The sequence below is a fragment of the Apaloderma vittatum genome, unplaced genomic scaffold (assembly GCF_000703405.1).
Source record: "Apaloderma vittatum isolate BGI_N311 unplaced genomic scaffold, ASM70340v1 scaffold38830, whole genome shotgun sequence".
NCBI lineage: Eukaryota > Metazoa > Chordata > Aves > Trogoniformes > Trogonidae > Apaloderma > Apaloderma vittatum.
This window is the reverse complement of record NW_009694652.1, coordinates 1-24532: the sequence shown is the minus strand read 5'-3', so window position 1 is coordinate 24532 and position 24532 is coordinate 1. Positions and strand designations below refer to the sequence as shown.

Below are 24532 nucleotides of genomic sequence, written 5' to 3'. Positions count from 1 at the left end.
AAAGAGAAACAAACTTCTATCACAAAGTTCTCCATAATTTCACTTTTAAATTTCGTTGTTTTAATCAGTTATTACACAAGCACGCACGCTGTTTAAAGTTCTTCATAGAAGCATACTCCTCTCTAAAAAAAAGAATAAAGAGGAACAGAGGACAACATAAAATATACTTTAAGTAGTTAGCACTCACCTCCTGCTCTTGTTGAAAGATGACTACTCTGCCTCCTTTGTCTCCTGTTGCTAACAGCTCTCCAGAATGGTTAAATTCTACTGTAGAAATTATGTCCGCTGCACAGGAACAAAAATAAACCCCACAAGTTAATAATTCTAAATACTAAGAGGCTGAGAAAGCTAGGATTGTAAGTAAAAAATAAAATGCATACTTCAGTTTAAATACACTTATGTTATAAAATACAAGTTGGGAATTCTTCATAAATATACAAGTAATTTTCTAAAGGTGTTCATCTGAAAAACAGTTGCTAGCTCAGTGTTACGCACTACATTTTTAAAGGTTTTATATGGTCGCTTCTCAGGACTGTTTTTGTTTATGACTGCTGCTCTCACATAGTACAGAAATGGATTTACCGTATGTACTGTAACAGCAGAGAGATGGTGTATTCCTTCATTTTCTTCAGTCTTTCTGATAGAAGATTTAGATACACTCATTACCAATATGATCTCAAAGCCTCCTTTTTTTGTTTTCTTTTAAGGACTCTACACCTCTGACAGCTTAAGGGCAAAACCTATCAGGTGTTCAAACATCAGTATCTAAGGAATGCAGGGATGTGGAACAAAAAGCCACAGAAAATTAGGAAATAAATTCAACAAGATGTCTCTGAAAAGCTTGACTATATCTTCTGAATGAGGAAGGCTTACATTCCTACAAGTGTTTTTATATGGAGTGCTAAAATCAAATTGCAAATATATATTGACAAGAAACCAGTCATGCCTAGTATCATATTCATCTGTTTATAAAGCAAACCCGACAAATTACAACTTAAGCTCAGGCACACCGATTCGTGTTTTCAAACACACATATGCCCCTCGTACTCTCAAATAGTAGAATCGGAAGCCCAACCATTCTTCCAATATCAACTTCAAACTGCAATAAAACCATGTAAATCTGACTTTCTGCAGAAGAAAGTGCCTAAGGTTTTTGCATGTGTAAGTCTTCAGGCTATTTCACTTTCACGTCAGTCTACTGTATCCACATTTTCTGTCAGACGGCTTCTTCGTTCTCCATTTCAGACTTAGAAAAGGTTTGGTACTTGCCCTACAGACTGAAAGCTCCTGCTAAACAAAAGCAACTTGGTCTGAATTTAAACAGACACTATTGTGCAGCGTATCACGGAAATTATCTTATCACAGAGAGCAATAGGGTTATTTCATTTTGAAGAAGTGAAACATGCAGGATTTTCCTCTTATTCATTTTAATACCAAAATGAGACTTACATCATTCTTGGGTTGTCCCAAACACAGGGGCGGTGGCCTCCAAGGACATTAGCAAGCTGTTCTTTAATAACTGCATTACACAGCAGCTACAGGCATGCAGCATAGCTGCCTGACAACTGCACAACGCACAGACAGCCTAGACAAGCAGGCCAAACTCAGCTGCAAAATCCTCAAACCGCGGCAAAAGAAGCAGAGTCAGATTCTTGGCATGAATGAGCATGTACAGCTCGGCTGCGTTTTCTCTACGTACAGCACAAACTCCCATATAATGAAAGGTAAACACGAGATTATCCTACCTCCATCGACCTCTCTTGCCTTAATGATCTGACACTGCTGAAACACCAATAGGCTGACATTTCTGTTAAGGCCATAAATATGATGTGAGCTTGTACGTAGATAAACCAGGATCCAGATCACACATAGAGAAACCCTGATTTCAGTGCACTGGTTTGGGGTTTCCTCCTGGAATCTATTGATTACTTTAGCCATTCGTTCATGTATTTGTGAACACGATTAAGTGATTTATCTTACATATGCAAGACTTAAAACTGCACAGCATTCAGATGAAGATATGGCATTTGATATGTACCTTTCACAGGTGAACAGAGCATAAAGATAACGTACAATTAATCAAATGTAGTATACAGAAAGGGGGAAGTGCAAACCAAGCAATCTAATTTTGACTATTCCATACAATGCAAACCACACTGCTTAATCCTCTGATATGATAAGACCTTAAGTTAGCAGTTAGTTGAAGAAAACCAAGATAACTCACCTCTCAATAGTGAGAAGTATACAGAATAATTACTATTTTGAAAAACATTGAGAGATTTAAACACTGCAAGCTATACCAGTCTTAAAACAGAAAGACATTACAGCAAGTTATCAGCAGATCTAAATGGGTATGTGGAACACAAACAGCACAGAAAGATCTGCCTTAAAGAAATCTCATATATCCATCTAAGAATAGATGATAAATCCATCAGTATTTATTTAGTGAAAGTCACCGAAAAGTTTCACAAGGTCAAAAGCCTTATGATTAGAACAGGCCACAGCAACAGCCAGAAGAGCCATAAATTAAGGCATAAAACCTCCATTTTCTTAGGTCTGCTGCTGTAATCTATGTTGTATTTAATAAACATACAAGTCTCACATACAGCAGAAAGCTACACACTCTTCTATAACTGTCCTAGACATCCTTATTTTTTGCATTTATTTTAACTTTCACAATCATCCAAGCCTGACATCTGGGATCTCCCAAGCTGATAAAAGTTCTGCTTTGTCCATAGACTCAACTGCGTGAAGGAACTTCTGGTGCAACCATCCCCACACCTCCCAAAAGTCCAGGAGGCTCAGTCAGTGGTGACAAGGTGCTCTAAGCGGTCTAGTGCCTGATGGACACTATGCAGATCTCTTCAATACTCAAATCAATTTAGAATTAGAAACAAAATACATTCCTTAGCAGCAAGCACAACACAAAATTATTAATTAGTTTTGAAACTCAAGATACATCTATAGAATCAAGACACATCTGCCTTCTACACTGTAATCTTGGACAGTTCCCTTTCCAAGGACAAAACAAACGTGCTAAAAAGTAGGCAGAAGAATTACTTCTGCTTAACTAGTCCCACGCAAAGGCCAAGATGCGTATTTTACACAAGAATCAGTCCCGGAGAGCAAAGCAATCAATCATACATTTTAAATCCAATAACTCACCGTTAAGAACATTGTATTCCCATACCTTGGTCAAAGAAAGAGACAGACATCAAGGCACTGGTGTTGAACTGGGCGGATTTAATAGTGTTTGAGAATTGACAGGGGAAGCATTTCATCTTCCGCAGTGCACTGATTCGCTTGTGGATTTTCATCCGTGTTAACGCTCTCGTTGCCAAAGAAAAAATAAATAATGCTATCCTTTTCAAACGGTAACTGTAGTTACTGTGGTGGTTACGTGTAGGGTTATTTTAGTCCTGCAGCACCGCAACGGGCAAAAGAGCATCTTCAGAACGCCCTGCCTTCTCCTGCCTCCTCCCTTCCGTGCCTGCTGTTTTTGCTACCGTCTCTAGGTGGGAGTCTCGCAAGCACAGCGGACTGCTCTCACTACCCGGAAGCCTGAACATTATCCCTTCCACGCACAGAGCACTAGGGAGGAATATCTGAGATATACAGTACTCTTGTCACAAACACCAGCGGCTTTGGGAAGTATGATGCATTCTATTTTTTACTGTTGAATTCACTTCAATGCCCTCTTCTTCAAACACCAGTATCAGAGATAAATAACCACCAAAACCTTATCTGATAACCACACCCCTGACAGGATACAGTTCAATAGCATTAGCTGTGAATAGACTTCCACAAAGTTACCCACACCTTGGAGAGCAGATTTGTCTCTCTCATCCCCTCAGACAGCTTGACACATCTTTGACAACAAGACGAAGTGGGACATTTCAAGAGTTTAAAACACTACAGGGCAGCATCAAACACAGGAGAGGAAGACATCATTCTGACAATAGCAAAAGGCAGGGCAGAAACGTGTGTCTACGTTCCTGTAGCTTACCTGCAATACCTGGACTAAGTCCTCCCTCTTGCATAACTTGGGATATGCAGCTCAGGGGTTATTATAATCTTTAAAAGTATTCCTTTGCGCAGATGTATACAGCTGTCCTTTAGTTCCACTTAAATAGCCCTTTACGGACAGAAACACTTGAGACTACTATACATACAAATAATGGGTTTTTAGTGATCTGAAAGCAAAGAGAAAAAAAGATAACCCCCCCCCAAACTCTACATAATCTGAAGTCCATTTACTGTTGTTGCACACATGTATCACCAAAAATGTTTTGCAGCAGAGTGAAACACTATGAATCAAACACATCCCTACCTCAAAGGAAAAAACCACACTACAGCCAAACCCAGCCAGTCATCTTAAAAATCCTACCAAACTGTGGAGAGCCACACATGCACTATCACGAGCAAGTTTTCTGAAATATTAGAGAAGCCGTTGTGCTGAAGTTTTATTGCTGTCAACAAGTCTACAGAGTAAGGAAATAAAACAGCTTTATCAATCCAAGCAAGCAAAAACATACTGTAATCCAATGACTTAGTTCCAGAAGGCCCACTGTGAGCCTGAAAAGTAATTCTGTATTAAATTTGTTTCCAATAATAGAATAAAAGGTATTTTATTAGTACAGAAGAGGCTATCTATTTTAATGTACCATGAACTTTATATAAACTCTGCTTATAAAACATGCTTGGTAGGCAAAACATGTCACCTACTCTACAGCAGCAAGTCAATCACAGCAGCGAACAAAGAGCGTCTTTATTTCACCAGACCTAAAAGGTTTCTGTGCAAGTTTTTGGAATCGTGTTGATCTGCCTCCTAAGCAGAGAGCAAGTAAATCAGTATGTTTACACAAGTGGAGCAATCTACTGATGTTTCCAAGGTCTGAACAAAGAATTGTAGTATTTAAAAAGCATTTTGGTACTTCTTCATTGTTTATACACCTTCCCAGTGGCCGAAAATACCATCTCTGGAATTTTCCAAAGGAGCAACTCAAACAAATCTCCTCCATAATGCACAGCGGATTACTTACAGGTTGGTAACTCTGTCCTAAAAAGCAAAAACACAATTCACTGACCAGATGTGGAGCCCAATTCCTCAATTTGCCAGCCTTAACTATAGAAGAAGCTATTCTGATCAAACTAAACATCAATTGATCATTCCAAGGATACTTCAGAAACTGTCTGGAAAGGGAAACATTAAAAAAACAACTTCTAGGATGATTATTAAAATTCAAGGAAGCTCAAAAAGCCTCAAATTGAGAAAGCAGGACAGGAATGGATAAACCTCATGACGGATGTTACGGAAGCCTCAGAACTCTCTCATTTCCAGTAATGATTTTGTTTTGGAAAAAAACCCACAACAAAACAACAAACAACAACCAAAGACACTGAAGAGAAAACAAAAACTTCTCCAGGGCTTCCAATATTTTAAGAAGCTACACAACGCACTCAATATCTGAGTCATCCCAACATCACCCCACTGTTTGCAGGAGTTTGATTTACTAGGAAACCCAGTATATTCTGTATCAAGTCTGAGCCTAGACAGTAAGGTGTTAAACTCAAAGTGAACAGGAAGGCTGTTTAAATAAGATTAAGAAAGAGTGACTATACATGTGTGTGTGCAGAGAAGAGAGCTCCCAGCACAGGATACCACAACTGCCAGGATACCATCAGGGAAAGAATAAGAGAGCAATACAGCAACCACTATTTAGTACTGGTGGTATAAAAGAAAACACTCTCTGCATTCCAGCCTCATCCCTAATTTATGTATGTAGAGAGGGGGAAGGGAACACAAGGATTGTATACTTTAAAGTTACCATGACCGGGTTTACTATTGACTTCCCTTTTCTTCATTCACTTTCAAGAGTGATTCTCTGCATTCATTCCGTCTCTCAGAAGTGACTAGGCAACAAAACCAAAGGCAGCTGGGATAAGGCATTCCTACTGTTCAATTTACTTCTCAAGAGTAATTCCAGAATTCCTTTTAATAGATCTCTTCTCTACTAAGAGAGGGCATTAAAAATATATTAATTACTCAAAAATACAAGGACGGGATGAAATACATGCAATACAGAAGAAAGGGGTTGCCCGTGTGGCAAAAATTCTCACTCCTGTGCCATGGAAGATTGTGAGAGCCAGCGCGTTACTTGTTCTCTCCACAGTACCAGTCCTGCAGTCCCACTGCACAGAAAGAGCACACAAAGCTCCCCTCCTTAACAGGGAGGGGAGTGGAATTTGTATCATGGCCAGCTAGCTTCACCCTGCTGCTGGCCCTCCCAGTATCCGAACACAAACATGCGGGAGCCGAAGACGCGGTTCGAGCAGCAGCCAGTAATTAAGCTGGTTCTGTTGGCCTGGGCAAATCTGGGAAATCTACCCACTGAGAGAAAGATTTACAGAGTGTTCCCTAACATCAATGCTCATTCCAAGTGCTCCAGGCCTTGTGGCACCGAAAATAAAACTCACGCAATCATCACAAACTCGTCGTTTTCCCCACTGATTTTGAAAGCATTCTAGTCCTGTTTGGTGAAGAGGTATTTAAGTGTGGAGACTCCCAGTCCTACTTACCTACGTATCTATGGGCAATATACACACACAAAATAGCAGTCTCCAAACAGCGAATACATGTAGTACTTCTCATCTGAAGTTCACTGTTTTAACTACTCTAAGTAAAATAACCAAATATAAACCTTGTTAAGCAGTCCTACAATACCCTCCTTTCCCTTTATTTCCCAGACTTTCCTATATTCCCATTGGTTTTAGTCACTCTTCTCCTATTCTCTCTCCAGCTTCACCAGTTTTTGAGGAAAAGTATCATTTGCTCAAACAGGCAAGCCCTAGTTCAACTAGGAGTTCAACTTTGATTTGAAAGCCTGAGGGATTTACTCACTACATTTTATGTTTGGCTTTCTATTCAGTTCCCTAAAATAGAGGTTGGACCCTTGTCGATAAAGCTTCTTCCTGCAGCTTCCTAAGTTCCGTTAACATGAGGGATGCCTGCCTTGCCACTCTGGCTCAGTTCACTGTGGGCTGACAGGTAAGCAGGGCTCTACTCTTCAAAGGCAAAGCCTGGCTCCCATAGTATCCCTTAAGTACATCACATCCTCCTGAGATTACTCTTTATGCTCTCCAATCTACATACTAGCGATGACAGTAAGAACTCTGTTATCACCAGCCTTCAGAAGAAGAAAGAGCTTGAATTTAGTCACTTTTTTTTAATGGAAGCAGGAACAATACAAGCTAAGGGAAGGAACCAGGAGTGTAAGACAGCTATTTCATAGGATATACGTGTATCAGGAAGGCTTTAGAATTTACAGATGTGTTTATGACATGTTCTTAGATAGAGATAATACAATGTTAACCTGTAGGGTTTTTTAATTTATGCAAACAACTGTTTTCATTAAGACTCAGGACTTGTTAGAAAACGTAGCGTTTACTGGGCAGCAACTTCCATTGCCTCCCACTGAAGTAATACAGCGATACCAGCCTTAATCTTGTTGCCATTGGTTTTATGTAAGGCTAGTAATTCTGCTAAATAGCTTTACTAGGCTCAATGCTCAGCAAAGAATACAGCTGCAAATCCATCTGCCCTACGCTACAGAAGCTGCTCCTGTGCCTGCGAAGCAATAGTGAGATGGCATTTGAACTGCAGAGATCAGAACTCAAATAGAAGTGACTCTCAGTGGAATAATAGTAAATATGCAGATGAAGTATTTTACCAAGGTAATAGGAAAGCAGTGAACAGAATCACCATCTACCAAAACGCACTGACGCTCATCTGAAAAAGCAGCAACTGACATATTTAGAAAACTTTAAAGTGATCTTAATCATAGTATCAAAGCAAGTTTCTCATTTAAACACAGTTTACAGAAAGCACACTCCCATGTTCGATATTAAAATCTAAGCTGTATAGGGAGTAGCATACTAAACAGCCAACACTAGGAAGTTTCAACATCTCCATCCAGGTCAACTTTCCACCATCAAATTTATCACTAGTTCCTCCCATGGTCCATTTCCAGACCAAGGCAATAGGCCAACAAACAAGCGTGCGAAAAACGCAGCAACTACGAACAGCAGCAGAAATCACTGCAGGTAACATTATAATCATCACCTTCGACAGACACGATCACCACCTCGAACTTCTGTGAAGGATCTCTAACACGCTTCAGTTACTTTAAGCAGTTTGGTTGTTGCTAGGTTACAGTTTATTACGATTGAAGGCAGATTAGCAAATTCGCTGGGGTGGGGGGGCAAGGAACATGCCTAAAAGCAACCACTTCTCCCAAGTTATACTCACAAAAGGCTACTGAGCTCACAACCAAAATGCCAATTACCTGCATTTCTGTCTATATGTACAAAGTCTTCACAAGTCTCTTAAAACAGTTCCCTAAACAAGGTCAGAATTTGGCACTACTAATAACAGAAAGGAAACTGATTTAAACCTCAGACCACTGGCTTCCTGTCTCCATCTATAGTAGGAAATTCAAAGTCTCCAGTACTCAGGACTCTTAAGACACCTGTGGTGGCACAGTGAAAAACAGAAATGGCAAACAGCAGCAAGTCAAGGCACTCTGAAAACAGATGTATCGTACACAAATGTGAACGGATTGGTCCATGCTTCATACCACTTAAAACAACCAAAGACTTCCTTTAAAGTTTGATCTTTGTTAAAGGTGTTAAAGCATTCACATTAAAAATTGGTATGAGCTTTGTGAAAGAACTTAAATTGATTTAAAACTGTGATACACCATGAAACTGGTGAAGCAATACCTGTACTGCAATTACTGTAACCACTGTAGAGGTTTTACTTCTGCTCACCAAATCTGGCACTGCATTCTATAATTCCTTTTATGCAAACTTCACTGTACATCTACAGAAGCAAGCACCTATGAGGCTAGTAAATGTTAGCTGAAAACAATCTTAAACTGGTGCCTTGAAACCATTTCATCTGAGGAGAGAATTAAACAATCTTGGTTTTGTTTTTTTAAACCCCAAATTGCTTACTAAGAAGTGCTTCAAAAATTACTGTGAAAAATTCTCTCATATTAAACTCATAACAACAGCAGATAGAAAAATGTCCTCTCCATACAAACAAATGCAAAGCTGTTTTGTTTCTGGATAGAAACCATTAACCCTCGTCACCCTGATTAATTGCTTTCTATTTTTAAACCTTAAGGCATTGCTGCAGTTCCTTTCAGAACACATGCACACGTGTATTTCACTCATACACCTGAGCTGATCCACCCTAGGATCCTTCCCCATCCTGGAATTGGGGGTGTGGGTGTGTGAGCTCTTACGGTCCTCTGCAACTCTGGAAGACAATCACTACCCAAATAATTCAACAGAGACATTTACTGCAACGTGGAGCCATTACGAGTTCAAGAAAGATATTTTTCAACTCAAGAGAAGTTACATCACCCTGAAAATGCTTCAAACTGAATAATATGGGATTATTTAATACCTAACAAGAGTTCCCGTGAGTCTTTAAAGGCATCCTCTGCCCTGAAACTGCAAAACATTGTTCTGGACTTTTACAATACCCTACAAAACACGACTGAGCACCACCCAGATATTTTTTATTCCAATAGTTTCTAGCCTTTGCAAGAGACCTCTAAATTTTAACTTGAGGAACAAACCTGGTTAGAAAAGCAACAACTAAGAAAACTCCCCTCTTTAGATCTTCATTACACGGTTTTTCTCTAAAGAATCCATTCAAACAAAAACGATTCTCCCTTACTTCAGTAGCACCACAGGCATGTTTAGAAAGACTAATGAAGACTAGAGACAAAAAGCAAATGATGAGCATTTAGTTTAAATCTCTTAATACACATACTTCCCCAAACTCCAGTACTCCTTAAAATATGACAGGAAGTGCCTATTTGCTTTTCCTATTCACACTAATTCAGGTCTATTGTTGGCTGAAACAAAGGTCTTTCAACCTGCATCACCCGTTCCCAGGACATTTGACACCAGTTTATTAATATCATAAACATAAGAGGCATAAGTGGCAGAAATCCAGACCCACTCCTGGTGCCAGTCTTAAATAACCTTAGAAAGGCGGGTGAATCATCTCACAGGTTGTGGAACTACAACATTTATTCACAAGTAGGAACAAGCAGTTAAAGGTCACAGCTTCTCCTCGAGCGACTTCGCAGCCACTGCAATACTATATAATTAAAAAACTAATCCAAAAAACTAAAGTCTGTCCACAAGCTTTCCTCCTTCCAACCAACAGAACTGTTCTGCTTTCAAACAAAAAAGTAATCAGCAGCAAATCTAACATTTCAGCATTTTCAAATACCAGTTTTCTGAACAACAAAAATTCAGCCGCTGAGCGCTTCCAGCCTGTGAAGCCAAAATCTCTTTTCAGGTAGGGGAAGGGGAGAAGAGTGGTCTTTCCTACTGAGGACAGTCACACTTAGTTTTGCATCAATTCCCTTCCAACTGCAATGAAAACTCTTCACCCAAGGTTAGGCTTATCAAAAAAATATTATGAACAGTAGTTTCCAGCCTCTGAGAACCATCACTTTCACAGGCTACGCACCCTTAAAATAAGATTCTAACACTCTGTCAGACAGTTTTTCATGTGAAACAAAAAGAACAGAAATGAAGTAGAGAAAATATACTGCCTAAGCAACCTTGTGTTTAAAACCTTAAATGCATTATAATTCTTAATCATTTTGAAAATATCATCTACTAAATAGTCATCTGACGTTTCCGATACCTGGCCTAGGTATGCTTGTGTCCCACTCTTGTCACACCAGGAGCACCAGATCGAGATGAAAGATTTGCATTTAGAGAACACACTAGGAAGCTCCCCAGGCCCTGTCAGTCCCATCCTCTGCGATACCATCCTCATTCGGTTGCAACAGCTGATAAACACATTTGCTTGATAACCAGGGGCCGAGAAGGACACCGAAGAGTCTGCCACTCAGGGCATGGATTTCACAAACACTAAAGTTATTTTCATGCTCCTTTGGGTCCCTTCAAAAGGCAATTCTGCTTTGTTAAAGAAGCAAAAACAAAAACGTACAAGCAAGTAGGACCAGCAGAAAATCAGCCCTATGACCTGGGCAAAATGCAGAAGTATTTACTCACCTCCTCTTCTAATTCACAGAATGCTTACAAGCATCTCCATAAGATTACAAATTACCTTACCCAAGATAGATGACACCAATTACAACAGAACATACCTACACAAAAGCTGCCCCATTTTACTGATTGTAGAGGATGTACATAGCACCGGAAAACCTGCACTACAAAATCACTGTGTTTTAATTCGTATCACCAAGCATCCAGTCAGTAAAAATTTTAGAAGGATGATTTAATTTGGATGTCTGTTCATTGAAAGAATAAATCATTTCTATTTCAAGTTGTATTTACTTGAACCATTACCTAATGACTTTTATTTAAAAGAAACAATCAGCACTACTAAAAGGAAAGCATACCTGCTTCTGCTTCCAGTTGTTCAATTTCATTATCCCCCCCTTTTTTTTCCCTATGCCCAAGCCCCCCCCAGCTCAACCCCACACCCACCACAGTACCTACCCCACAGTACACACTAATAACCCAGGCTAAATAGTCCCCTCGGAAGACCTTATTTTAGATCTTTTCAGGGGCTTGTTTGTGTTCCGAAGTAGCACAGAGCTATTTATGGAAAAATCTCTGCTGGAATCACAGCCAGAATTTCAATAGGCTGCATGGCACAGAAAAGCCAGTGGTTAGCTTTCTGTTTGCAAATAACAATATATTTGGAAATAACATACTGTGCTATTGTTTTGCATGTACATAACAGAAGCCCTCAGGCAATGCCTTTCTTGTCACAGAGAATGCTACAGACTAAGAGCACTGGAATATCTTGATTTTTCCTTTTTGCTGAAGCCATTCCAAAACATACACTGCAAGTAAAAAATTAGTAGGAGTAATTTAGAAAAAAATATCATAGTTTGGCAATGCCTTTCAGAATCAGCTACTCAAATTCTGTGACTTGGTGTGCATTTCTGTTGCAGATCTAACAAACTACCACAAACTCTCATGCTATTTCAGACTCTTCTCACAAATTCTTTGACCGAAGGCTCTATTTCAGATGCAAAAGCTAAGGCTAAAAATTCCTAGTGTTTTTAATCTTCACATGCAGAATGCAAGTGACCATGGTACCTCGGACAACATGTGAAGTGCCTCCTTCGAAGGAAGGAAAATGAAAGCCAAACTCACCCTTACCTACCCTAATGGAAGGGAAGCAGGGAGGCACACTCACTAGAGGAATTTCAGGCAGCTTGCCGGAGAGCACAGCGCCTGTGAAGGTCACAAGTACAACTGAAGTTTCCAGCCGAGATGAATACACAGTTCTGACTATTAAGTGACTGTGGAATAGAAATTTCTGATTACTTTACTCACTGTGGGCATTCACTCTTTTATCAGTTCATTTTAATACTTTCAGCCGCACTTGGAGCCTCAAAAAATAGTCTTTCCTTTAGCGGTTGCCTCTTTTCTCCCCCTACTTGGCAAGTACTTTCCTGTGTTTCTCTTCTGGCCCAAGCATACGTGCCTCAGCTTCTTTAAAAAAAGTATTATTAAACAAGTTTCTGGCCTGGACTTTCAGAGATTCTTTAACAGTTCTAAAATGATGCAAAATGGAATCTAAAAATCTTGACAACTGCAAAGCAGATGCTTATAAGACATCTTAAAAATGTACATAGTCTAGTAATCTGAGCAAATACTGGTCATTATTTTTAAGTTAAATATTTTGCATCTCTCACCTTCTCTACTTAGAGATTAAGATCTTCTCTTTGGATTTTGGAAGAACCATGTAACAGCTGAAAACAAGATACAGAGTATTTAGTAGTACTACTGCTCTGCAAGGATCTCAAAGTTCCTCGCAGTCACTTTTAAAAGTTTTGGAACTTCATTTTGGGAAACAGGCACACTAGTGCTACAGAGAGGGAAACAAAGCACGGAGGGGTTAAAATTACTCCGTGATCTTCCGGATGAGACAACTCTAGATGATTACTTTCAGTTATCTCCATTTCTAGTCTTTCTCTTCATCAATCTCAGCCCCACCCCCAGATAATTAAATTTAAATCCGAGCTTTAAACTTGGTAAAAAGTAAGAGTTTTAACAGCTCTGTAAGGAACTTGAGGCTCAATCAAAATCTTCTCTTGACTTCTTCAAAATGATAGCAACAAGCAAAAAGGAAAGGTTAAGCCAGAAGTGCTCCTCACATGCTGCTATCACTTGGTCACGTCATTTTTTCTAACATAAATGCTTAGTAACCCTTGTGCAGGAACACAGAGCGACAGAACACAGAGATGACCTAGTAGCACAGTTGGAGATGACAATGTAGAACACACTCCCCTGATTTTCAGAAACAGCATCAAGATGGGAATGCTACAGAAACAGGTGGATGTCTGTCATTCCCAGGTTTGGCATGAGCTGCTTCAGGTCAAATCAAGGAAGAGAATCCACAAGTTCCAGGGAGCCAACAACTTGATAAGCAGAAATCGCTGAGGTTTGGCGTTTTTTTGTTTGTTATATTTTTTCCAAAAAATTAATTTCATTTAAAATGAAAGTGCTTCAGAATACATTTATAAGCACTATACACAAACACACATAGTCATAAGCTCAGCGAATCATCTTCTAACCTTCCACCGACAAAAGAAAGGCCAGCTGACACCACCACTTTTAAGAAACAGATAGTCCTTGGAATTCTTTTTATATTCTTCAGGAAAAAAGGAAAATACAGCTACTAGCATTTAGCAGAGAAGAATATATTGAAAATTACTCCAAATTTTAAATAAGCAACTATAGTCTGAAGTCTCAATTACCACAACTGTTCCTGAATATATGCAATTATCTTTTCTCAAGTTCCCCAAAACAAAAAGTGCCAACCGTGTGTGTTTGGAGATCACATTATTCCCAGAGCATTAGTTTAAGAACTGCAATCGAAAATGCAGAGAAACACTTCCACACAAAATGCATTCTATATACCTGGGAAATCAATCTTTCTTACAATGTGGTTCTTTCAAACCCTCTTTTTCCTGACCCTAAAATTTTCTTCTAAAATTAGGAAACTGCCTAAGGGATTTAACATGTGACCTAAATAGGCTGTTTTTCTTAATGGTGCTATCACTTGTGAATTGCTAAGAGGAAAAATACATTTTCTTTAAAGAATGGCTGACCAAATTAATGATTTCTCCTCCAGTGCTTAACAAAAGCATGGTAAGTTAGAAGACAGAACCTTACAGCTACTTCTGTCTCTGCAACTGAATTACAGTAATGCACAGAAGCCTCAAATAATTATTTTTTGTAATCTTATCAACTCACACAGCAGTACCTGCTGTCTCATTAGCCAGCACGTTCTTTTTACGGCAAATGTAACAACCTCAAACCTTCCAGTCGCAGAGAAGAACCAGGCAAGGCCCGCACCGTGTAACACTACCTGCTGCCCAGAGCCGTGTCCCAGAGCAGCCCCGGGAGCCGGGCAGCGAGCCCCAGGCCACCCCGTGAAGCCAGGCCAGGTACAGAAAACCAGTAACAAGCGTGCGCATACAGAACACCAGTACTTCGCCTCTTCAGACAAGATGCCTTTTTAGGCTTGCCCCAATTTTCACAAAGGCTCCTGTATCAGCTCAGAAGAATGACAACCACCTTTCCATTCCCAGCTTGCTCAGACTGACCCTACAAAAGCAGCATTTTGCCAGTGCATGCTGTCCGAGCACAAGGGAACTCTAACGCAATGTAACAAAGCTCTTGCTACATACAATCTACTCAAGTTTAAAATATCAAAAACTGCCCACATGTAGTTATTTTGACTATAAAACCTACTGCTGCTTCTTGAAAGAGATTACTCTAAATTGGTTGGGATCAAGTATCATAGTTGCTGCATTTCTCTCCTTTTTATTTTCATAGAAACATGGCAACATGGTCTCCATTCACATTCACAACGTAAGTGTCTACCTCTTCCAAAACATTTCATCCATTTCAATCATTTTCATTTAAACAATTTCTTTAAGAGGGTAAACTCGTTTCACATGATTACTGAACACTGACTTACTCTGCAAAACGTTTCGCTCCATACTAAAAATACTGCAGATGTAGTTATGATACTGCATATTACAGAGCATTGAAAATATGAAAAAAAGGTCTGGAAAACACCCTTAAGGCAGTTAAAAAAGCATCATATACTAATAAAATTGCTTTGGGAGTGCAGCATTTCCTAAAGAGGAAAGAACAAATGGTAGCCTTAACTTGGTACCATCAGCAATTGTTTTTACCACAGGAGGTACAGTACATAACAGATTTTATTGTTTGTGCACTTAAACAGCATCTAAACCAAAGAAGGCTTAATTCTAGAGCATCTAAATGCAAGACAATACATTACTTTAGACGAAGGCAAACCCTAAACAAGGGATCAATTTTTAAAATCATATTAAGTGTGATAAGACACGATAAGAGAAGATTATCATTCCTCAGATTATCTTTTTAAAGTGCTTTACAGTAAAGCAATCAGTAAGTAATCCATATCCCATTTAAGTGGTATTCTTTTCTACAACAACTTCTAAATAACTCAACTGCACTGGTATTAGCACAGCTCTTTTTACTAACAGAGCTTGTACTAATGCTGAACAAATCTCATTTCCACATACTGCTTGTGTGGACACTGAAAGAAGAAAAACCTATTCCATGTGTACTAGTTTTGCTGTCAAAAATAAAAATAGCAGAAAGATTTTTTTTTACAGCACACTGATAAATTACATTGTATGTGCTCAAAAATAAAAATAGCAGAAAGATTTTTTTTACAGCACACTGATAAATTACACTGTATGTGTGCGTTCCCACACGTGCATTTACACACGTGTACCCGATATCCAGTCTCGGAAGAGATCCAGCACTGTCACAGCGCGCAGCAGTCTGACAGCTGGCTCTTACCTGCCCAAATCCCTGCTGCTCCCCACTGAGGTAGCACTGCACTCCCTGCCTGCCCTCAGGCACTCGCTTTTATCACCCTTTCTTTCCACCTCTAGTGCACATCCACACAGATTTCAGTTCAGGGATCAGATTCGACTGCAATGTAACCCAGTAAAAATCCATTTGTTCTCAGCAGCAGCACAGATTAGGACCAGTTTCAGTCTTTCCATTTCCAAGATCCCCAGCAATGCTGCAGGATCTCTGTCAGGCACTGGTGCATCACACCAAACCTTCAGCTATTTTATTGGGCCTATATTTTAGTTCCATCTCTGAAGATTACTGTTAAGTATTGGTATGGGGTACATTCTATTGCTGGCCTTCAGATAGCACATGTTCAAAGTATGTATCTTGAACAACAAACGTTTGGAGTCCTTTTTATCAGTTGTTTTTGCCATTTGTAGTAGCACAGCACTTAGAAATCAGTCTCGTGCTGACTGTACATAAAGTGCTGTAAAGAGACCAACCCTCTCCCAGAGTTCCTCCTGTTCCATCGAGCCACTCGATCCACGCTATGCTGGCACAATCACACACAGAGCACTGAAAACCAGACCAGGATTTAATTCAGCTGAAAAATAATCCAGTCAAAACCACAATTTTAAGTATTTTTCAGATAGATCAGCTTCCAAACAAGTTCATTGGGCAGTTACTTGTGCCAGCAAAGCGTGAAGGAGTGCCTCTTTAAGCAGAAATGCTGCCAAACATGTAGCCATGGCCTAAATAGGCAAGTCAGAAGAGAACAGAAAGGAGAGAAAAGGAAGGGGGAAAAAAAAGCAGACAGTACAGCTAGGAACACCCAGCTCTTAACTCTTACTTCAGCACAGGCATCCACTGGAAATTTAATTCTTCATTTTAGTTCTTCCAAAACACATTCTATGAAGCTACAGCTACCACAGAAGCTGATTTCTAGGGTAGAAATACCCAGATGGGAATCATTTAGGTAGCACCTTTAAACTTAATGGCTGTGAAGTTCCACAAAGGTGATCAAGAGCTGTAATCCAGCAGGACTGCCACTGACAGCCAAGCTGCGTTCATCTGTACCGTTTGAGTCTGACAGCTTGATCACTATAACCCTCGCATTTACAACACCAAAATCTCACTCCTTTTTCCAAATGACTTCTGATTTAGGCCAAAAAGACTCCCAGAACAGCAAAGCATCTCAGAACTACCAGAACAATGCTGGTCAGCCTGACTGACAAGCTGAAGTGCCCTAGCTACCAAACCCCTGTCAAGAGAGTACTGAACAACTTCGAGGGAGCTAAACAGCCACTTACTATTTAGCTCTTTGCTCAATGCTCTTTGTTTTAGGGAAGTTCACACTTTAAATGCACATTTTAGTCCATCTAGACCAGCAGTGCCTAGAATACAGTAGCCTATTTCTCTCTTTAGATACAGACAGTGATTCTACACACAGCTGAAGAGAGCTAAAATACAGAAGCAGACTTAGGAATACAGAACAGGACTATAAGCATTTTTTTATCTGCAGTGTACTTCGAACTACACCATAAAACCAAACCTAGTATCAGTCCTTTTTCCTTCGGTTTTTACCTTATGAGCACACAGAATATAGCCACAGCCTTAAAAAAACAGAATTAATCTCGTTCCCACAACTATACCCCAATCTTTCTTCAGCATTATTGTTACTGCAGCCTCTGCACGTTTGCCACTTTTCTGAGAACTTTTCTTCCCCTCCTTTTCCATCAATTCCCAATAAAAAAGCCCATCAGTGACTTCTACAGCTCGGTACAAGCCCTTCTCCCCAACTGATCCTAACAACATCTCTCCATCTACAGGGCACAGGCCTCTACGAGTCACCTGTTGGTAAGCCCACGGAACCAGACGTGCCACCAGGAATAACAGCCTGGTAGGACAGAAGGAAGCTCAGCAGCTCTAACCCACCATTACAGACACACGGTACCTGACAAAAGAGAAAGGTTTTTGGTAAGGCAGGAGAAGATGGTGAATTCCAGATCGTGGTAAACTGCTTTTTGCAGCAGTCCTTATTGCTGGCTTCAATTTTTCCTTACTCTGAGATAACTATTTTTGTGCACTGAAGACAAATTACCATTACTGAGGCAGTAGGAGCTCCCATAGCTGCTCTGCAATTTTTAAGTCTGCCAAAAATAAACATGAAACTACCCTTGAAAGATATAACATACCTAGAATCAGAGAGCATTCCCGAACGAGGGAAAAGCCAACTCTTCCGTACATCTCTGACCACACACACGAGCTGGCCAGGGACAGAAACGTAAGACACTTCATCTGTTCCTCTGCACAAATGGGAACAGATTACACCCATGTTTTGGCTATAAAAGAGGAAACATGAAACAAGTCATGGATCTTTAACAAAGCAGCACAGAACAGTTAAGCCTCAGACTTGAAAATTAAGTCAGTAATCGGCACCCGCAGCAGATATTCCAGTACTTCTTTCAGAGACGATTCAGGCATGAAATAGTTAAGCAACTTGTCAAAGATGACAGGTAGTCACTCAGGGTTAAAGCTTAGGACTTCAATTTCTGGCTCCCAGCCTTGAACCCAGACTATCAGACTTTTAAATATCTTTGGATTACACTTGAAAGAACATTTAGATACAGCAGCTTGACTCTTTTCCTTCCGCCAAGTAATTAAACAAATTTGATTTAATTTGTTCTGAAGTACAAACTCATTCCATTAAGCAAGTGTCTAGTTTTCAGAGACAGTTTAAAGTCACAATTCTTAGTTGTTTCCAGCTGGAGTTGCCATTATGCCACATCTTGGAAAACATAACAGCAGAAAAGTAAAAACAAGTCCCAAAACAACAAAACTTCTGCAGAAAATCTTTGCAATCCTTTCTTGTAACCATTCTCCTACAGGAAACTTCCCCTGTGAAAACAATCGTAATGTCGGCTCACGAGCATTTACGGACAGTTAAGTCTTACTTGCACTGAAACAGCGATGGCACAAAACAAAGAATCCATGGGTTACAGATACTTTTGATAACCTGGTCACTGAACTTGTCAAGGACAACGACTGTGTGTTCCCCACTTGAGAAGTCTCATCTAATCTCATGCCCTGGCTTTGGATTGTTCAGAGTACAGGGAACAAGTTGAACACAGATCTGTCGTAGAACTGGGTTCCAGCAAGACAGCTATAAAATTAGAAGGGAGAAAAACTTCTCTGGAGCAAAGAATCAAGCATTTCAGAAGTAGAGGTAACACAAGCTACAACACCCTTTCTCTCATGCAATGGCCTGTTAAATCACAAAAAGGCAAGCTTTTGCCAGCAGCTAAAACTAAGGACCCCAATTATTACGAAGCTGACACTCAGATTTCAATTTATAACCCGATTTCTGTGCTTAACTTTGTGATCTGATAGGGTCAGGCCACAGCTTACAACCAAGAATAAACTCCAGACATACCAAGAGAAGAGAGGCTAGTTCTCTGCTCCTCACACAGCTTTCTCTAAGTTAGAAAAGCTTTGCCACAGGAGGACACCAAGGGCAGGCCTCGGGTACAGACTCACTGCAATCTTCTCAAGCTGAAGGAACTGCTTCCCCCTTCTTTCCCTTCTACCTTCATTAGCTCTAAAAGAAACACTGTCCCACCCATCTATCACACGGTGCTTAGAAAGCCAGAAAATTAAAAACTGTATATACCAGAGTTCATGTTTCAGCCATCAAAGCTGCCAAATATTGACTTCGTAACAGACAGCAACTCCAGTCCAAGTATCCAAAGAATTATAGGTTACACACATTCTGTGAAGGTTATGAGGTCAGATCTGACCTCAAACAGACTGGAAGCTATGTTCTAGCATTCTCAGCAAGCTTTTTAAAGTTGCTGCTACCATGAATGTATAAAAAATGTTATTTATCCATTAGCCTGCCTTATAGGCAACATTGTAGAGACACCACTGGCTTTGCATTCTCCTGATTCCTGCAATTAAATGGATGCAGTTTTTCTTGGTTAACACTTCTATTAGTTTTGCTTAAGCTAGCTTTCCAATATAAATATTGCAACGTGTATTACAGAGAGAACGAAAACAGAAAGTGAAACCTCCTATTTCTTTCAGGTTTGCTTTCAGTGAAGTTTCAGCATTCCACAACAACAGGTAGATTTTAAAATTCAAGCTCTAAAGCCATCCAAACCCCCAAAATCCAAAGCCTAGGTGCTGCCCCACACAAATTGCTACTGTCTTCAGTCACAGACATGAGTAGAATCCATAGCTTGCAGACCACAGTGGTTAAACAATCATTTAAGCTTTAGACAGCAACATTTTCTTGAGCTTTTGCCATGGTGCCTGCCACAAGCAAGCAGACAGAAAGGCAGGGAGGTAAAAACAGTCCCTCAGAAGACGCTTAGAGCCACCGTCAACTTGGCCTTGGGTATGGTGAAGGAGGACCAGAAGCACACGAAGCTGCTGTTCCAATTTTTGCAAGAACTGCACAAGGCTCCTTTTCATTAAAGTGAACCTTACAGCCACAACTAGAGCTAATAAATGGAAAAACGTGACCAGCTTTATATAGGATTAACCCTTCCAGCAGTATCAGAGGGAGACATTACAGAGCATACCAACAACTCCAAGGATCACACGGAAGCCAAACTTGCACTCCGATTAAACACTTGGCTTTCACCAACTTCCGGCATGAATCGTGGGAGCCAAATACACAGGAAGACAAGAGAATTTCAGCTCAACAAATTCATCACGACCAAATACAATAAGCAATCTTGGGACTTCTCTTGAGGATCCAGGCACTTACATTTCAGAATGTCTTGCAGCGTATCAAAGCTCTGGCATTTGCACCTTCAAACTCATCCCAAGTCAGCTACAGCTGACAATGGAACGGAACTTCTCTTTGCGTCACAAAATATGAGGGCGACATCTTCCAAAAAATCAAAAACGGAAATTCTTACAATTTTTTGGAAACTATCCTGCCTGGTTTGCTGACACTGAAGTGAGTTAATTCACTCACAGCGAAGGCTTCCCCGAACTCCACCCACCGGGCTTCCCTGTCAGGAAGCACAGAGCCAGCAAGTCATCCTTCCTAACGCGAAGCACAACACTTGGATCAGCAAGGGAAGTTATGGGCACATTATTTCCTGGCTTCTGCATTTCCAGATCCCTGTAAAAGCCCCTTTACCATATACTGAGAGAAACCTCATTACTATCACGTTTGTTAACAGATCTATTTTAATGAAGAATTATTCTCAAGTACCTGTCAGACAACCACAACTTTCTTCAATATTTGTACTTAATTAAGGTTTTAGTTTGATATACAATTAAAATAAAGGTTACAAAATCAAAGTTTGCCAGGGAAAAAATTATACTACACTTAGCAGCAGGTTTGAGTTCCAGCTTTTAAAATATACTTCCTGAAGAACTTAGGGATAATCTTGGGGAAGAAAAAGAAAAAAGCATTACAGCTTGCTTGTTTCCAAAAGCCATCTTTCAGCTTGTACATGACAAGAGTCTAAGTGCATCATTTGCCACATGGTGCAGCTAATAAATAAACTCAAGTCACTTATGTTTAGACTTATTTTTCAGCCTTTGGAAGTTAACTTGAACCACAAGTCAAATGGGGAAATAATGGAAACTGTAGCTACCACTTTTCTAAATACAACATTAATCTCATTTGTAACTCCAAGCAGTCAAGATATGCAAAAAAAAGGAGAAAAAAAAAAAAAAGGAATTACATATAAGTGACAAGACCAACTGCCTACAAAAGAAAAAATTAAACTCACGATCCTACAAGTTGTGCTGTGCAAACAGGCCAAAGAAATTCAGAAGGCAATGGGACCTTCCTCAAAAAATGATATAATAAGAAATTTTTCTCTCTAGGACAGCAACTGAGCAGCACAGAGAAAGTACAATTCTTTTCATGATTCCCAATTCAAGGAGAAGAAAATAACAAGTACATTTTTTGCAGTCACAATCAGAGGCAGCCATCTTAATGTAAGATGACATTTGTCACTGCCAGCTCAGAAAAGTTTTAGGCAATTTCCAGTATTATTGTGAACACAAACCCCTTTGTGGGGGAAGCATCCACAAATATTTAGATTTCTTCCTCTTCTGGTTAATAGAAACTGGAAAGATTGTGAAAATTTCTCGATCTTTATCTAGTACTCAGATCTTCAAAGAGTACAAACGTTAATTAATTCTCACAACACCTCCCTGTGAAATGCAAGTATCACATTCCCCATTTTGCAGATTAGGGAAAAGAAAAAAAAAAAACCGAAACAAACAACCAAAGCTGAGTGACACGAAAATCTTAACAATCTTGGCAAACAATTCCAGCGAAATATTTAACAAGTCTGAATTCAGCCCCAGCATGAACAGTGCTCTCCAACCACAGCTTAATCCTGAATCTGGGTACCTGAACGTGCATCCAATGTCCGTCTGCTTTGCTCAAGCTGCACACAGCAACACCGAGGTGTTTTAGTAAGCCTGCAGTCACATCTAGAAAGTCAGAAAAATATTGCTCTTACCTTCTGCTACATCATCATCTACAGCGCCTTTCACCTGAGAAAAACACCACTGAATGTCATTTCCTCCTCCAGCTCCTAAAAAACACAATCAAAAAAAACAAATGAGACCCCCACAGCAACACCCAGAGCACACAACACAATAGTTACGGACCGAGCAGCTCAGACAACACTGTACGTACACGCCTACTTCCTCAGCAGCGCTGTCGGCACAATTACAAATTGCCCCTCCCCACCTCTTTCCTTTACAGATATTGTTTTGTCATTAGTGGTTTGCCAGCGCTCAGCGCAACGTTTGCCCAAACCAGTGCAAGCATAAGCAGTAACAGAGATAAAAGCCTCCACCACCAAAAACCCGCTGGACTGAGTAACGCCGCCCGTGCTAACTTTAAAATCAGAGTTGGAGAACATCTTAATTCACTCGAAGCTCCTTCCTACTTCAGAAGTCGGACCCCTCTGCAAACACAAAAACAACTCAAGCAGTGGCTGTCAGAAAGAGCTGCCCGTTTTCAGAACATTTCAATCCTTCCTTCAACATAAAGCAAGCGTGCTGTTCACTTCCTCGACAAAAACTAAAAGCCAAAGAAAATTTAACCACAATTTTAGAGTCTCTTTGCAGAAGTAATGAGAACAGTTATCAGCCTTAAAAAAAAAAAGAAAGAAAGAAAGAGAAGAAAAGCAGCAAACCCGAGCAGAAAAGCAAACAAGCAATCTGAGGTCAACAAGTTCTACTACCATAGAAAACGGATCGAAGAGAAAACTTGAGGAACATTCCTGCCTCGGCGGAAGGCAGTGATTCATTTGAACCCTGACACCAAAACACACACACACAAAAAAAATCACCACCCATTTCTTTTGCATTTCATTCTGAGCAAATCACCGCAGGGCTGAGTACATACAGGAAGAGACTGAAATGGGCTTGCCTTTTTTTTTTTCTTTTTTTTAAGGCACTGTCAAAATGGAACTTTTCCTCAACACAATTCAAACAGGCTGAGCAACAGATGGCATTTACACGTTAATCCAGAGCTCTGTTATGGCTTTTGGGATAACAAAGAAGACAGAAAGGACTTCTTCCCTCTTCTACACCAAGTTTAAGGGGGGAGGGAAAAAGTCAAAGGAGGAAATCAGAAGCCCCAAAAGAGTCTTTCCGAAAAAGACCAAGTGCCTCCAAATGTGAAGAGAAGTGCTGGAAAACAATCAGGGTCCCACCTGCATTTTTTGCTTGCCTTGATTTCTTTTCTGAAGGATTACAGACATGCAAGGTACAGAACCTTATGAGGTGAAGGCAAGTACAAGCATCCACCCATGCAAGGGATGTCAAAATCCTTTCCGCAGGTTTGCCACACGCGTCTTCACCGTTCCCCAAAACACATTCAACCCATTTTCTTTCCTCGCCAACCTCTCCGTTTGTCGCTCAGCAGCTAGCAGCACGGAAGCATTTAAAGGGGACGGCTCAGAAGGAAAAAAAAAAATAAATCACTTTCTACTTAAGGCTGAAATTTTATTTGTCACAAAATTTACCTGAACCAAGTTGGCACTTTCCCCCCCCGCCCGGAGTAAAACAACAAGAGGAGGGTGGAGCACGGGCATATGGTGTCGGGGAGGGGGGGAAAGGCAAAGCACAAACCTAACACAGCCTCTCCTGCCTGCTCCTCCAAATGCGAAGCGCCGAAAAGGCAATTAATTTGCAGAGGAGGGGGATGAATACATTTCCAAATGAAGAATTCGCAAGGAAAAGTACGAGGGAAGAGAAGCCTCATGCCCACACGCTTCGAGCCTACCAAGAGCGCTTCGGGATGCAAAATGGGGTGCAAGCGCAGGAAGGAATGAGACAGAAAACAGTGCGAGCTGTGTTGTTTAACTACAGCCTGTCCCCAGTTCTAGTCCCCTTTGCAAGGGCTGCACCCCACCGCAGGTGCAATTCTGCTCCCGACAGGAGCACGTCTGCAGCCCGGAACACCGCCGAGCACAGCCCTCGCGAACTCCACCTGGGCAAGAAACGCACCACACAGCGCGACACCGACTCGGAAAGCCCGAGGAGGGGAGAAAACGGGGAAAAAAAAGCCAGAAGGCACAAGACCCACCCTTTCCGCAAGCCT

General features: G+C 40.5%; 1 protein-coding gene across 1 annotated transcript in view; it reads right to left on the bottom strand.

Moving 5' to 3' along the window:
- Positions 1 to 23205, bottom strand: part of PPP2R2A (protein phosphatase 2, regulatory subunit B, alpha) — a 31268-nt gene extending 8063 nt beyond the window's left edge. The window contains exons 1-3 of the mRNA XM_009868266.1: positions 23169 to 23205; positions 22437 to 22511; positions 188 to 285 (exon numbers count right to left, since the gene is read on the bottom strand). Coding sequence (XP_009866568.1) covers positions 188 to 285; positions 22437 to 22511; positions 23169 to 23205 — 210 coding nt within the window. The remainder of the gene's footprint in view (positions 1 to 187; positions 286 to 22436; positions 22512 to 23168) is intronic.
- Positions 23206 to 24532: the final 1327 nt, after the last annotated feature.